General features: G+C 48.0%; 1 protein-coding gene across 1 annotated transcript in view; it reads right to left on the reverse strand.

Moving 5' to 3' along the window:
- Nucleotides 1-314: 314 nt before the first annotated feature.
- The window catches only part of CELF5 (CUGBP Elav-like family member 5), a 108763-nt gene continuing 97030 nt past the window's right edge, over nucleotides 315-12047 (reverse strand). Inside the window, exons 7-13 of the mRNA XM_048497758.1 lie at nucleotides 11645-11786; nucleotides 10278-10424; nucleotides 7023-7085; nucleotides 4399-4482; nucleotides 3455-3598; nucleotides 1947-2113; nucleotides 315-610 (exon numbers count right to left, since the gene is read on the reverse strand). Of these exons, the coding sequence (XP_048353715.1) occupies nucleotides 1986-2113; nucleotides 3455-3598; nucleotides 4399-4482; nucleotides 7023-7085; nucleotides 10278-10424; nucleotides 11645-11786 (708 nt within the window). The 3' untranslated portion in view covers nucleotides 315-610; nucleotides 1947-1985. The remainder of the gene's footprint in view (nucleotides 611-1946; nucleotides 2114-3454; nucleotides 3599-4398; nucleotides 4483-7022; nucleotides 7086-10277; nucleotides 10425-11644; nucleotides 11787-12047) is intronic.

A 12047-nucleotide genomic window follows, 5' to 3' on the forward strand; every position in this document is an offset into this window, starting at 1 on the left:
CTAAGAAGAGGGGAAGGAAAAGTTTGATCCCTCTGATTTTGTATTCCACTTTTTTAAAAAAAAATAGAATTAGCTATAACTGTCTCATATATATATATATATATATATATATATATATATATATATATATATATATATATATATATATATATATATATATATATATATATATATATATATATATATATATATATATGTATATATATATATATATATATATATATATAGGATATATATATTATATATAATATATTATATATAATATAATATTATATATAATATTATATATGCATATATAGTATATATATATATATATATAATAACAATATCATATATATAGAATTTTCTATGTATATACATATATTTTAAATATAAGTCAGTGTTTGGTGGCTGCAGAGAGGTGCATCCGAGTCGTTTGATTGGCCCGCGTGCCCCATTCCTAACTGGGGGGGCTGTCCGTGGTCCTGAAATGTCCAGGGGGTGGGGGGTTTGTTCCCAGCAGATGGAATTTTCTCCCCTGCCCCCCCCCCCAAAAGGTGGGGGATAATAGTTTTTGGGTCTCTTCTTTAAAACCGAAAGAAATTAAGTGGAAGAGGAAGGTTACTTTCACCTAGATGATAAAGAGAGGAGAGGTTAAAACGGTTCACAGTACACGCTCCAAAACATCAGGGGGGGCGGCGGGAGGCGGGGGAGGTTGCTTCTCCTTACAAATTACCAGAACCGAGCAAGTTGGCCGGCATTACAAGGAAGGCCGAGTGGCTCAGTGATGAAGCAGCGTCATATTGCAGGTGGGATCTTGCTTAGCACCACTGAAAATGGATTTTTCAGGCCGCAGGGTAGGGAAGCTATCTGTGTGCCTGAGCCCTTGCAGAGCCTGTCAGTTGCCAGATACTAGGGGTCCCCAGCATGGTGCCCACGCACAAGAGTTCTGAGAAAGTAGGTACTTTTATTAATCTAATTATATATACGCTACGATACACAAAGGGTAGCTACATTTATGTTTCTTTCTACCAAACTTCGAACACAGAAAGTTTGTAGTTTAAAGAACAAACTATAAGATGTAAGTTCTGAACATTGGTAAATTCCTTAAGGTCATGTTTTACCATTTGTGTATATAATTTGGTTTTAAAATGGATTGTGTCTTAAACTGTAGATTTATTATGTAATTTGAAAGGCCTATGGCTAACAAATAAAGACTCTTACTTACTTACCTATTATATTATAAGTTTAAATAGTATATATTATATATATATAAATAATATAATAATATATAATATTATATCTAATCATATTTAGTAATATAAGGGTGAGGCTCGAATTGTAATGAAAGGCCAACAACCAGCTAAAGAACTGGCAGCTGTGATAATAAACAATATCGTAATATAAATTTAATCAATTAAATTATACTATATAGAGACTAATACAAGCCCCTCTGACCAGGGCCAGGTGCCGCAGGTGCTCAGAAGACCCACAGGTAGCGGCTGAGTCACTGAGTGTGTATCACAAATTTGGAAGGCCCAGCTTCACATATGCCAACCTCAATTACCTTTACTTGAAATTCAGCAGGTAAATCAGTTATCTTGTTATATTCTGCAGAACCTCTTTTTAAAAAAAAATTGTGGAAGATCTTCCCCACCCCGCCCCCCAGGATGGAACTGCTGGATGTAAAGGTGCTCGGGAGCAGCAGCAGCAGAAGGCCCTTGCTTTCACATCCTGCCTGTGAGCTCCCAAAGGCACCTGGTGGGCCACTGCGAGTAGCAGAGTGCTGGACTAGATGGACTCTGGTCTGATCCAGCAGGCTCTTTCTTATGTTCTTAAAGGGTTTGGAAAACATCCACTAGAGAGGGGTCCGTACGAAATCGCTTTTACATAGCAACCATTTTGTTTTCTCTGCTACCCAGTAGAAGTTTGGAAGAAGCTCACAAAGGGAAAAGTTCTTGCCTTACCTGTGGGAGCAAATAGTCCACCACAATCACAGACCTCCATCAGTAGGGGTGGCTGGCATCCTTGGGCCGCTTCAGCTGCACCTTCAATCTCTTCATGCCAATCTGGAAACCATTCATGGCTTGGATGGCCGTTTGGGCACTGGATGGATTGTCAAAACTCACAAAACCTAAACACCGGGATGGAACACCAGTTCAATAAGACGAGGAGGAAGAGGAGGAGGAGAAGGAGGAGGAGGAGAAGAAGAAGAGGAGGAGGAGGAGGAGGAGGAGAAGAAGAAGAAGAGGAGGAGGAGGAGAAGAAGAGGAGGAGGAGAAAAAGAAGAGGAGGAGGAGGAGGAGGAGGAGGAAAAGAAGGAGGAGAAGAAGAAGAAAAGGAGGAGGAGGAGAAGAGGAGGAGGAGAAGGAGGAGGAGAAGAAGAGGAGGCGGAGGAGAAGAAGAAGAAGAGGAGGAGGAGGAGAAGAAGAGGAGGAGGAGAAAAAGAAGAGGAGGAGAAGAAGAAGAAGAGGAGGAGGAGGAGAAGAAGAAGAAGAGGAGGAGGAGGAGTTTGGATTTATACAGGATTCTCTCCTGTAAGGAGATTCAAAGGGGCTTACAATCTCCTTCCCCCACGCCCCACCCCCAACAAACACCCTGTGAGGTAGGCTGAGGGAGCTCAGAAGAACTATGACTAACCCAAGGTCACCCAGCTGGCGTGTGTGGGAGTGCACAGGCTAATCTGAATTCCCCAGAGAAGCCTCCACAGCTCAAGCGGCAGAGCGGGGAATCAAACCCGGTTCCTCCAGATTATAGAGTGCACCTGCTCTTAACCACTACGCCACTGCTGCTGCTATTGAGGATCCATAGTGAATCCTCAATAGAAATGTCTCGCAGGTCCCACTTTAGGGGTACAAATATTTGCAGAAGGGGTTCAAGATCCACTGGGGAAAACACCACTGGATCATCCACTATGAACTCTGGCACATTCCCAGTCCAGGTGAGCCCAGGTGCAATACGGTCTATAGACACTTGAAAGTTGTGGAAATAAGAATTGTTGGGCTTGAATCCCGGCAGGCGTTCAGTTCACTAGATGGGAACGTTATGCTTTCCCTGGGTGCTCCCAGGATTCCACACAATCAAATGTGTATTGTGAGTTGTGACTGCTTAAACACAGGGGCAGGCAGTCCTGATTGGAATTAGCACCCTGGAATCAGGAGGCTTATTTCTTCCCAGCCTCCTTTTTGCCAACCAGAAATGGCCTCAGGCTGTGGCGTAGCACCAACGGGGAGCGCGCCTGTGCAGGGGCGTGGCTGGGTCATGGAGGGGCTGGGGTGGGCGGGTGCATGGCAGGGGTGGAGGACGCAGGCATGTCCTGGGTGCAGTTCCCCCTCGTTCTGCCCCTGGCCCCAGGCTGGTAGTATCCGCCCCAATAGGGCAGCCTTGGGGTATGCTACCAGTGCACAAGAAGCCGCCCTCCCCCCACAATGGTCTCCTAGGCGACTTACACAAAACCCCCTCTTTCCTTGCTTACCAAAACATTTGCTCTGGTTTGTGGCCCGGTCCATGAACACTTTGGAAGAGATGATGTTCCCGAAAGGAAGAAACATTTGCATGAGTTCGTTGTCCCCAAACTCTTGAGGGAGGTGATAGATGAAGAGGTTGCAGCCTTCAGGTCCTGCCATTGGGATTCGAGGGGGTGTTGGGGGAGCAGAACCCCGTCCAAGCCGGAAGAGGGAAATGAAAAGACGACCCACCATTAAGCCCAAGTACACACACGCAGAGGCGTAGCTAGGGAAAATGCAGCCTGGTGCAAAATCTGCGTTTTGTTTGTTTGTTTGTGTTTGTATTTTTAGTGTTTTTTCAGTTTTAGACCTGCAGGGGGCGCGGTTTTTAGGCTAGCAGCATCAAAATTTCCGGGTTTCTTTAGGAGACTGTCCTGATGATACCACCCAGGTTTGGTGAAGTTTGGTTCAGGGGGTTGAAAGTGATGAACTCTCAAAAGTGTAGCCCCCATCTCCTATTAGCTCCCATTGGAAACAATGCGGGATGGGGCACCTCCTTTGGGAGTCCATAACTTTAAACCCTCTGAACCAAACCTCACCAAACTTTGGTGGTATCATCAGGAGAGTCCCCCTCAAAATCCCTGAAATTCCGGTGCCACTAGCCTAAAAACTGTGTCCCCTGCAGGCAAAAAACTGAAAAACGCTAAACAATTTTAAAAAACCTGAAATTTTTGCTGCCCACCCGCAGATGCATGCCCGGAGCAACGCGCACCTCCCCCCAGCCCCCTTGTAGCTTCGCCTCTGCACACACGCACCAGGCTGATGACTGAAATTTTCAGGGGCAACGAATGGAGGCGCTTCGTTGACCCCTTAATGAAGTACTGCCAAGTCTTCCCAGAGTCCTCCATTTTGCCCCTGCACTCTGCAGCCCCCCGCCCCCCGCCCCCCCGGCCACTGAGCAGAGGAGACTCACCTTCTCGTTGCTGGTGCTGAAGAATTGGCAGGGGCTGCGGAATCGCCTGAGCTAGTGGGGTGATGGTCGTCGCTGGGTACACGGCTGCGTGGGGCAAGACGGGACAGGCAGAGTGAGCGGAAGAGAAAACAGGGCAGGGCGCTGAGAGTCGAGATGGATTTCAAGTCAGGTCTAGACGGTGCCCAGCTTAGCTACCATTATTATTTCACAGCCTCGAGCCCAGGAGTTCCCAACGTTTTTGAGCCTGTGGGCCCCACTGAATTCTGACAGGGGGCGATAAGTGCAGCCGCGAGAATGCTACTGCGGGAGGCGAAATCAGTTGCAAAATGGCCGCCCCAGCTTACCTTCAATCACTATGTTTGTAAAGAGATGGTGGCGGCTGCTAAAGCAACATTTTAACACACACACACACACACACACCCATTATCAATTTAGTCTTGTTTTGGGCTCAATGACGAACCCTCAACCAATGGGCACACAGGACAATCTTGTGCACCCATTGGTTGAGCATCGGAACACTTTGCATGCATGCGCAAAAGAGCAAGCTGAGTTTCAGGGCGGCGGCTGCTTGCCGCTCGCTGCCCTGGAGCCCAGCCCAAACCTCCTTCCAGCCGGGCCCGCTGGCACCCTTCCCTTCCCCCCACCCGTGCCCTTTCCCAGTTTCCAAACACCTGCCCTGCCTGGCAGGAAAGCACCCTCCATGCCGGGCCTGCCAGCGCCCTTCCCTTCTCCCCCACCCTCCACAAACCCCAGAACACCTGCTCACCACACTGGCAGAGAACGCTGTCTCCATGCCAACCCTGCCAGCAACCTTCTCAATCCCTTTCCCGTAGCCTACACGCAGTGGTGTAGCTGCCACGGGACAGGGTGGAGACAGGTGCTCTGGACAAACGCCATTGGGGTCATGTGGGGGGTGGAAAATCGGCCCTCTTGCCTTGCCTTGCCTGGCCTGGTGGAGGCCGCTGGCGGGAGCCCCTACCTGGCCCCGCTGTCGGCTAAGGTAAGTGGGGTGCAGGGGGGGGCACAGGGGAGGTAGCGCGGGAGCCCATGAAGGGGGGAACGGAAAACTTGGAATCTGCCCTAGCCTACACCCTGCCTACACATCTCCCACCCCCTACCACTTCTGACCTAAACTCCGCTGCTTCTGTCACCCCTCCACTACTTCTACCACCCCCTGGTTCTGCCGCCCCCGCAAGCAGCTTTCAGCACTCCCCAACAACAGTGTCCTGGAACTATTACATCCTTGAGGCTGATCAGTGGGGGGTGGGAGAGGGCAGGTAAAGCAGCAGTTAAAGCCCATTGCGGGGAAAAAATGCTTGCTTCCCCCACACCCCGTTTCTAGACCCCATTGCATTTCCCCACACAATGGGCTTTACTGCTAGTCCATCTGGAAACAGGAGAGCGCCTCATATTTAAAACGGCTTTCAAAAAGGACACGCGAGGCTCTTGTTCATTGTTCTACATCACAGGTGTCCAACTCGCGGCCCTCCAGATGTTATGGACTACAGTTCCCATCATCCCTTGCCAGCATGGCAGGGGATGATGGGAACTGTAGTCCATAACATCTGGAGGGCTGCGAGTTGGACACCTATGTTCTACATGGAAAAAGTGAAACTGCACGGGGGGGGGGAGTCCTTTCTTTGGCTTTCTGGTTTAGGAAGAATTTGTGCAGGACAGACTCAGAGGGAAGGGGACAGTCAGCAAAGATGGAACTTGTGACAAAGCTTTTTGATCGTCGAAGCAAAAGGAAGTGCTGGAAGGCCTCTGCCCACAATGTTGTGACCAATCAGAAGAGAAAAAGAAGAGTTTGGATTAAGAGGAGGAGGAGGAGGGGGTGGGGGAGAGGGGGAGGAAGAGGAGGAGGAGGAAAAGGAAGAAGAGGAGGAGGAGAAAGAAGAAGAAAAGGAGAAGAATTTACATTTATATTCTGTCTTTCTCTTGTGTCGGAAGACTCAGGGCGGCTTCCAGACTCCTTCTCTCCCCACCACAGACCCTTTGTGAAGTTGGTGGGACTGAGAGAATTCTGAGAGAACCGCAGCTAGCCCGAGGTGACCCAGCAGGCTTCATGTGCAGGAGCAGGGAAACAAATCCAGTTCTTCAGATTAGAGTCTGCTGCTCGTGTGGAAGAGAGAAAGTGTGTGTGTGTGGGGGGAGGGTCGAACTAGAGTCCATCACTCTTAATCACTACACCACACCGAATCGCTAAAATGGAGGATGCGTTTAAAACATTTTCAAACTGGAAATAAAACGTTTTGGGTTAAAGACGGTGCAGAATTCCTTGGAGGAAATGTTTCATTTCCTGCCTCAAAAATGTTTTGTTATGGTTGTACGGAAGAGGACATCATTTTTCCACTGACTGCCTCTCTAGTGTTTACTCATGCTTTCTCTGGCCACCTTTGACCGTATCTGAGAAAGCAAAGGAAAAAAGGGAAGACAACAAGATGAGGATATGAGAAAGCTCCGAGAAAAATCACAGTTGAAGCCAAAGGGACAAGAGTTTTTGCAGAAGCCGACTGCCCCAGGAGTCTCCAACAGTGTTCCGGGGAAGCGTTTCATTTTGCAGTTCCACTATCATGACAACTCACCCTACAAACCAAGGGACAGAATTGACTCGGGGTTGGTACCTGCATACTGCTGCACTCCGGTGAACGCTGGATGTAAAGTCTCTGCTACTGAAGGGTTCTGGGCTGAAAAGGAGAGATTTAAGGAAAATAATAATTATTTGAAGTTATGAACTGTGACAAGTTGACATGGCTCTTGAGAGACAATCCTGGGAAATTTAAAGAAATTTGGCAACCTTATCTATTTAAGAACATAAGAACATAAGAACAAGCCAGCTGGATCAGACCAGAGTCCATCTAGTCCAGCACTCTGCTACTCGCAGTGGCCCACCAGGTGCCTTTGGGAGCTCACATGCAGGAGGTGAAAGCAATGGCCTTCTGCTGCTGCTGCTGCCGAGCACCTGGTCTGCTAAGGCATTTGCAATCTCAGATCAAAGAGGATCAAGATTGGTAGCCATAGATCGACTTCTCCTCCATCAATCTGTCCAAAGCCTCCCTTTCTTTTAAAGAGTTTCTAAGCATCCCAGGTTAGTGGCCCATCCACCACCTCCTGCTGGCAGCATATTTCAAACCACCAGTAATCACGCAGTTCGCGTGAAGAAGTGTTTGGTACTTGCTGAGATTAGTCCTAATTCTTCCCCCCAGCATTTTCAATGGACGCCCCCTGGTTCTAGTATTGTGAGAAAGAGAGAAAAAATTCTCTCTGTCAACAGTTTCTACCCCATGCATAATTTTATAATTTTATAGACTCTACCCCATGCATAATTTTATAATTTTATAGACTTCAGTCATATCCCCCCTCAGACGTCTCCTCTCCAAACTAAAGAGTCCCAAACGCTGCAGCCTCTCCTCATAGGGAAGGTGCTCCAGTCCCTCAATCATCCTCGTTGCCCTTCTCTGCACTTTTTCTATCTCTTCAATATCCTTTTTGAGATGTGGCGACCAGAAATACATTTAGACACATTGACGTAAAATCGGAATTAGAATTGAAAGTTCATTCATGGATATTGAATTGCTTGTATGAATGGTAAGACCTAGAAAACATCATGCACCAATATAGAAAATCTTTATAGAAAACAAAGCCTGAGAAGGCCTCAGGTAGTAAAATGTCTTTTCATCCTTTAGATGGGATAAATGCACCATATAAAAAGAATGAATAAGCGAGTAACGTCAACATCCTCAGCCGTGAAGCCTTCTGTAGAGATGGTGCTTGACTAAATTTTGGTTATCCCATATATATATGTGACAGATTGTTAAAATAATTTACTTTTTACTTTTTTTGCAACTATTGTAATAACTAATTGACACATGTATTGTAAACCTTTAAAAAACTTATTCTGTACTATTTTAACTGCAAAATAAAGACTATGAAAAAAAATGAAGAGCTTGAGAAGAAACGGGAAAAGGGCCTGCCTCAGAGGAGCTGGAAGTCCTAAAATTAGCCTGGAACTAAAACAGCAATGAAATTTCACACCAGCGTTCAAAATTAGCCCTCGAGGTGGCAAATAGAGCTGGTATTTAAACCACAGATGCTCGTCTCTTTTTAAAAACCCCTCCCCCTTAGGAAGATTTTCCTGATAAAGCAGTTCCTTGGTAGAACAGACTTCCCTGGGAGGCTCTCTTTCTTTGGAGGATTCTTCTTCTTCTTCTTCTTCTTCTTCTTCTTCTTCTTCTTCTTCTTCTTCTTCTTCTTCTTCTTCTTCTTCTTCTTCTTCTTCTTCTTCTTCTTCTTCTTCTTCTTCTTCTTCTTCTTCTTCTTCTTCTTCTCCTTCTCCTTCTCCTTCTCCTTCTCCTTCTCCTTCTCCTTCTCCTCCTCCTCCTCCTCCTCCTCCTCCTCCTCCTCCTCCTCCTCCTCCCTCCTCCCTCCTCCTCCTCCTCCTCCTCCTCCTCCTCCTCCTCCTCCTCCTCTTCTTCTTCTTCTTCTTCTTCTTCTTCTTCTTCTTCTTCTTCTTCTTCTTCTTCTTCTTCTTCTTCTTCTTCTTCCAAACCCATGTTTCCTTACTTCCTAAGAGAACAAGGCTCTCCATTCTGTCACTTGTAAAAGAAATTTTGCTACTTTTCCCAAGAGCACGACGTCTGTATTTTTTAACAGCAGCCCCACAACAGAATCATTGTCAAGTAATCTCTCTTTTTTAGATTTAAAGCTAGGAGAGAGGGGTAAAATTCCCTAATACTCCACTGTTCTAATGGAGAAATAAAGCTTTCCCCCTCCCCGCATCCTCTTTTCCTATCTTCCCCTTTTGTCCCCAACCAGGCACCATAGAGCGGGTGGGCAGACGTTGCAGTGAGCCTGGTAACAACATCAGGGGGAGCCAAAAAAGGGAGGGAAGAAAAGAGAGATAAAACCAACCAGGACCCTGTGGGTGGGGTCTTCTTTGTATCTTACTTTGGTCTCGGGGGGGAAGGAGGAGAGGAAGCTCTGCCTGGGAGAGAAGGCAGCGGCCATTTTCCTTGAGGCCCATTGGTGCTAGAGCCCAGTCTATGATGGGAAGCCATTCCTCATAAGCAATACCTACTTAAGCCGAGGACCCTACCCTGCTGGGGAAACAACTAGTAGGCAGGGTGTGTGGTAGCGACAAGAGCCAGAGGGACTTGCTTGGTTTTGCTTTTTCTTCTAGTTTGTGTTCCCTTGTTATCTTTGGGGGTGCTGTGCCAGAAAGCAGCTCTCTAGAAGTTATTCTTCTGTTATTGTAAAGAATTGACTTAGTTAGAGGAAGCCTTTACTTCAGGGAGTGGGACTGTTCTTCTGTACTCAGCAGCGCTGCTCCCCCTGTTTTGGACACGCTAGTGTGAGAGGAGACTGGGAAGTCCTGGTCCTTCCCAGTGGACAATCCAAAAACTGACCAGGGGGTGGCGCGAACCCTGGAAATAAGATAGCCCTCTCCAGGGGAAGGTTGGCAACTCTGGGAGAGGTCAGAGGGCGAAATAGGGCCTGCAAGCCATAGGCAAGCCTGTTTCGCCACACCCACGTATCTCGGACAGTCAAGTATAATATGAGCAAGAATCTCCACTTGGTTTTTACAGTGTGGACAAACCCGATCCTGGAGAGGGATAGATAAACAGCAACCCTTCATAATGAAAGAACTGTGACTAGTCCAAGGTCACCCAGGAGGAACATAGGAGTGCAGAAACACATCTGGTTCACCAGATAAGTCTCAGCCACTCAGGTGGAGGAGTGGGGAATCAAACCCAGTTCTCCAGATTAGAATCCACCTGGTCTTAACCGCTACACCACGCTGGCCGCCCTGCAGGACCACCTCCCGGGACACAAATCCTTTTTCACCCAGCCGGTTGCCTTTTTCTCCTGCTTAGTCTTACCTGTGCAGGGCATGAGCCCATTAGCATAAACTGCCTCCAGGGTCGGATGGCCATTAGAGATAGGCACCACTCCGGTGAAGCTGTTGGCAATCGGCGTGACCAGCCCGGGGACTGCAGTTGTTCCCAAAAGGGGAGGAGACTGTAAGCCTGCAGGCCAGAGAAAAAGAAAGCGAGCATGCTGACAGATGTGGCGTGGGTAGATTCCGCACAGCACAAATATAATGTCTTTAGGATGTTACAGTGACAAAGGGAGGGGGAACTGCACCCGGTGTCAGGCTCTCGAACGTTGAAATAACAGAGACCGTAGGAAAGTCCTAAAGCAGTTTATTTCTACAACGCGTAGAGTAACAGAGAAAGCTGAATCTAAGCTCTCCCGCTTAGATCCAGCAATTATATCCTTCAATCCCCCCCATTTGATTCCCACCAAACGTGTTTCACAAAGTGTATAACATTTGCACTACAGAGCTTCAAGAAACCTGGGAACCGTTCGCACCTTCCTGCAGGAGGGCTGGCGCCAGGGAATTGCCAGGGAGAGGAGAGGGAAACAGGAAAGCCTTTACAGGAAACATTTGCAATTCCCACACAGCCAAGACATCTAAAAGCACTGACAGGCATGGACTGAGCACCCGGGGGCCTCCCTCATTGGACTGCAATGGTGGCTCAAGAGCCGAGATACCCCTAGATGTCCCCCCATTGCAGCTACCACCTCTGGGTGATAGTTTACATTTGGGGAAAAAAAGCATTTGGGGAAGAGAAGAAGAAGAAGAAGAAGAGAGAAGAAGAAGAAGAAGAAGAGAGAAGAAGAAAGAAGAAGAGAAGAGAGAAGAAGAAGGAAGAGAGGAGAGGAGAGAGAAAGGAAAGAGAAGGAAGAAGAGGTGGAGGGAGGAGGAGGGAGGGAGGAGGAGGGAGGAAGGTTGGATTTTATACTGCCTTTCTCTGTTGTAGGAGGGCACACAATCTCCTTGCCCTTCCCCCTCACAACAAAAACCACCCTGCGGTGGGGCCGAGAGAGCTTCCCAGAGGGGAACTGTGACTAGCCCAAAGGTCACCCTAGCCATGGCAGTGTGGGAGTGCACAGGGTAATCTGAATTCCCCAGATAAGCCTCCACAGCTCAAGCGGCAGAGCGGGGAATCAAACCCAGTTCCTCCAGATTAGAATGCACCTGCTCTTAACCACTACGCCACTGCTGCTCCTGAAGAAGGAGGAGGAGGAGGAGGAGGAGGAGGAGGAGGAGGAGGGGGGAAGTAAAACTGGCTAAGAGTTTCACAGTGTGCTTCATGGCAGGTATCCAAACTCATATTGTTATCCGATATGGGAACGCTCCAACCCGTGAGCTCCCCCATTGCCTTCATACACAGATGCGTACCTGAGGTTTGAGTGATAGGTGTGGCCGGCAGGCCGTTTAAGCTGACCGTGCCGATTTGCTGGATGTGACACGGGGAGAAGGTGAGGCTGGGGCTCACGAAGCTGCCGTGGGAAGCCGAGAGGACTGTCTGCTGCTGCATCAGCTGCAAAAGTCATAATAAAGCATAATAAATATATATGTAGAGGCCGGAGATGAGGCAGGGAGGAGGGCGCTTCCAACCGACCTTCCGGCAATGTTCATTTCCTTTTCCGTGGTCGTTGCTGAACTGGACAAGAGAATATTTGAATTGGGCAACACTAGCCAGGGAAAGTCCCACTTTGCCTCAGGCCAAGTGTGTGTATGTACATGCAGAGAGATGTCTCCCAAATGAAGCCAAGGCCCCAGAGGCGTAGCTGGGCCAAAC

The sequence above is a fragment of the Sphaerodactylus townsendi genome, linkage group LG05, assembly GCF_021028975.2.
Source record: "Sphaerodactylus townsendi isolate TG3544 linkage group LG05, MPM_Stown_v2.3, whole genome shotgun sequence".
In the NCBI taxonomy this organism is placed as follows: domain Eukaryota; kingdom Metazoa; phylum Chordata; class Lepidosauria; order Squamata; family Sphaerodactylidae; genus Sphaerodactylus; species Sphaerodactylus townsendi.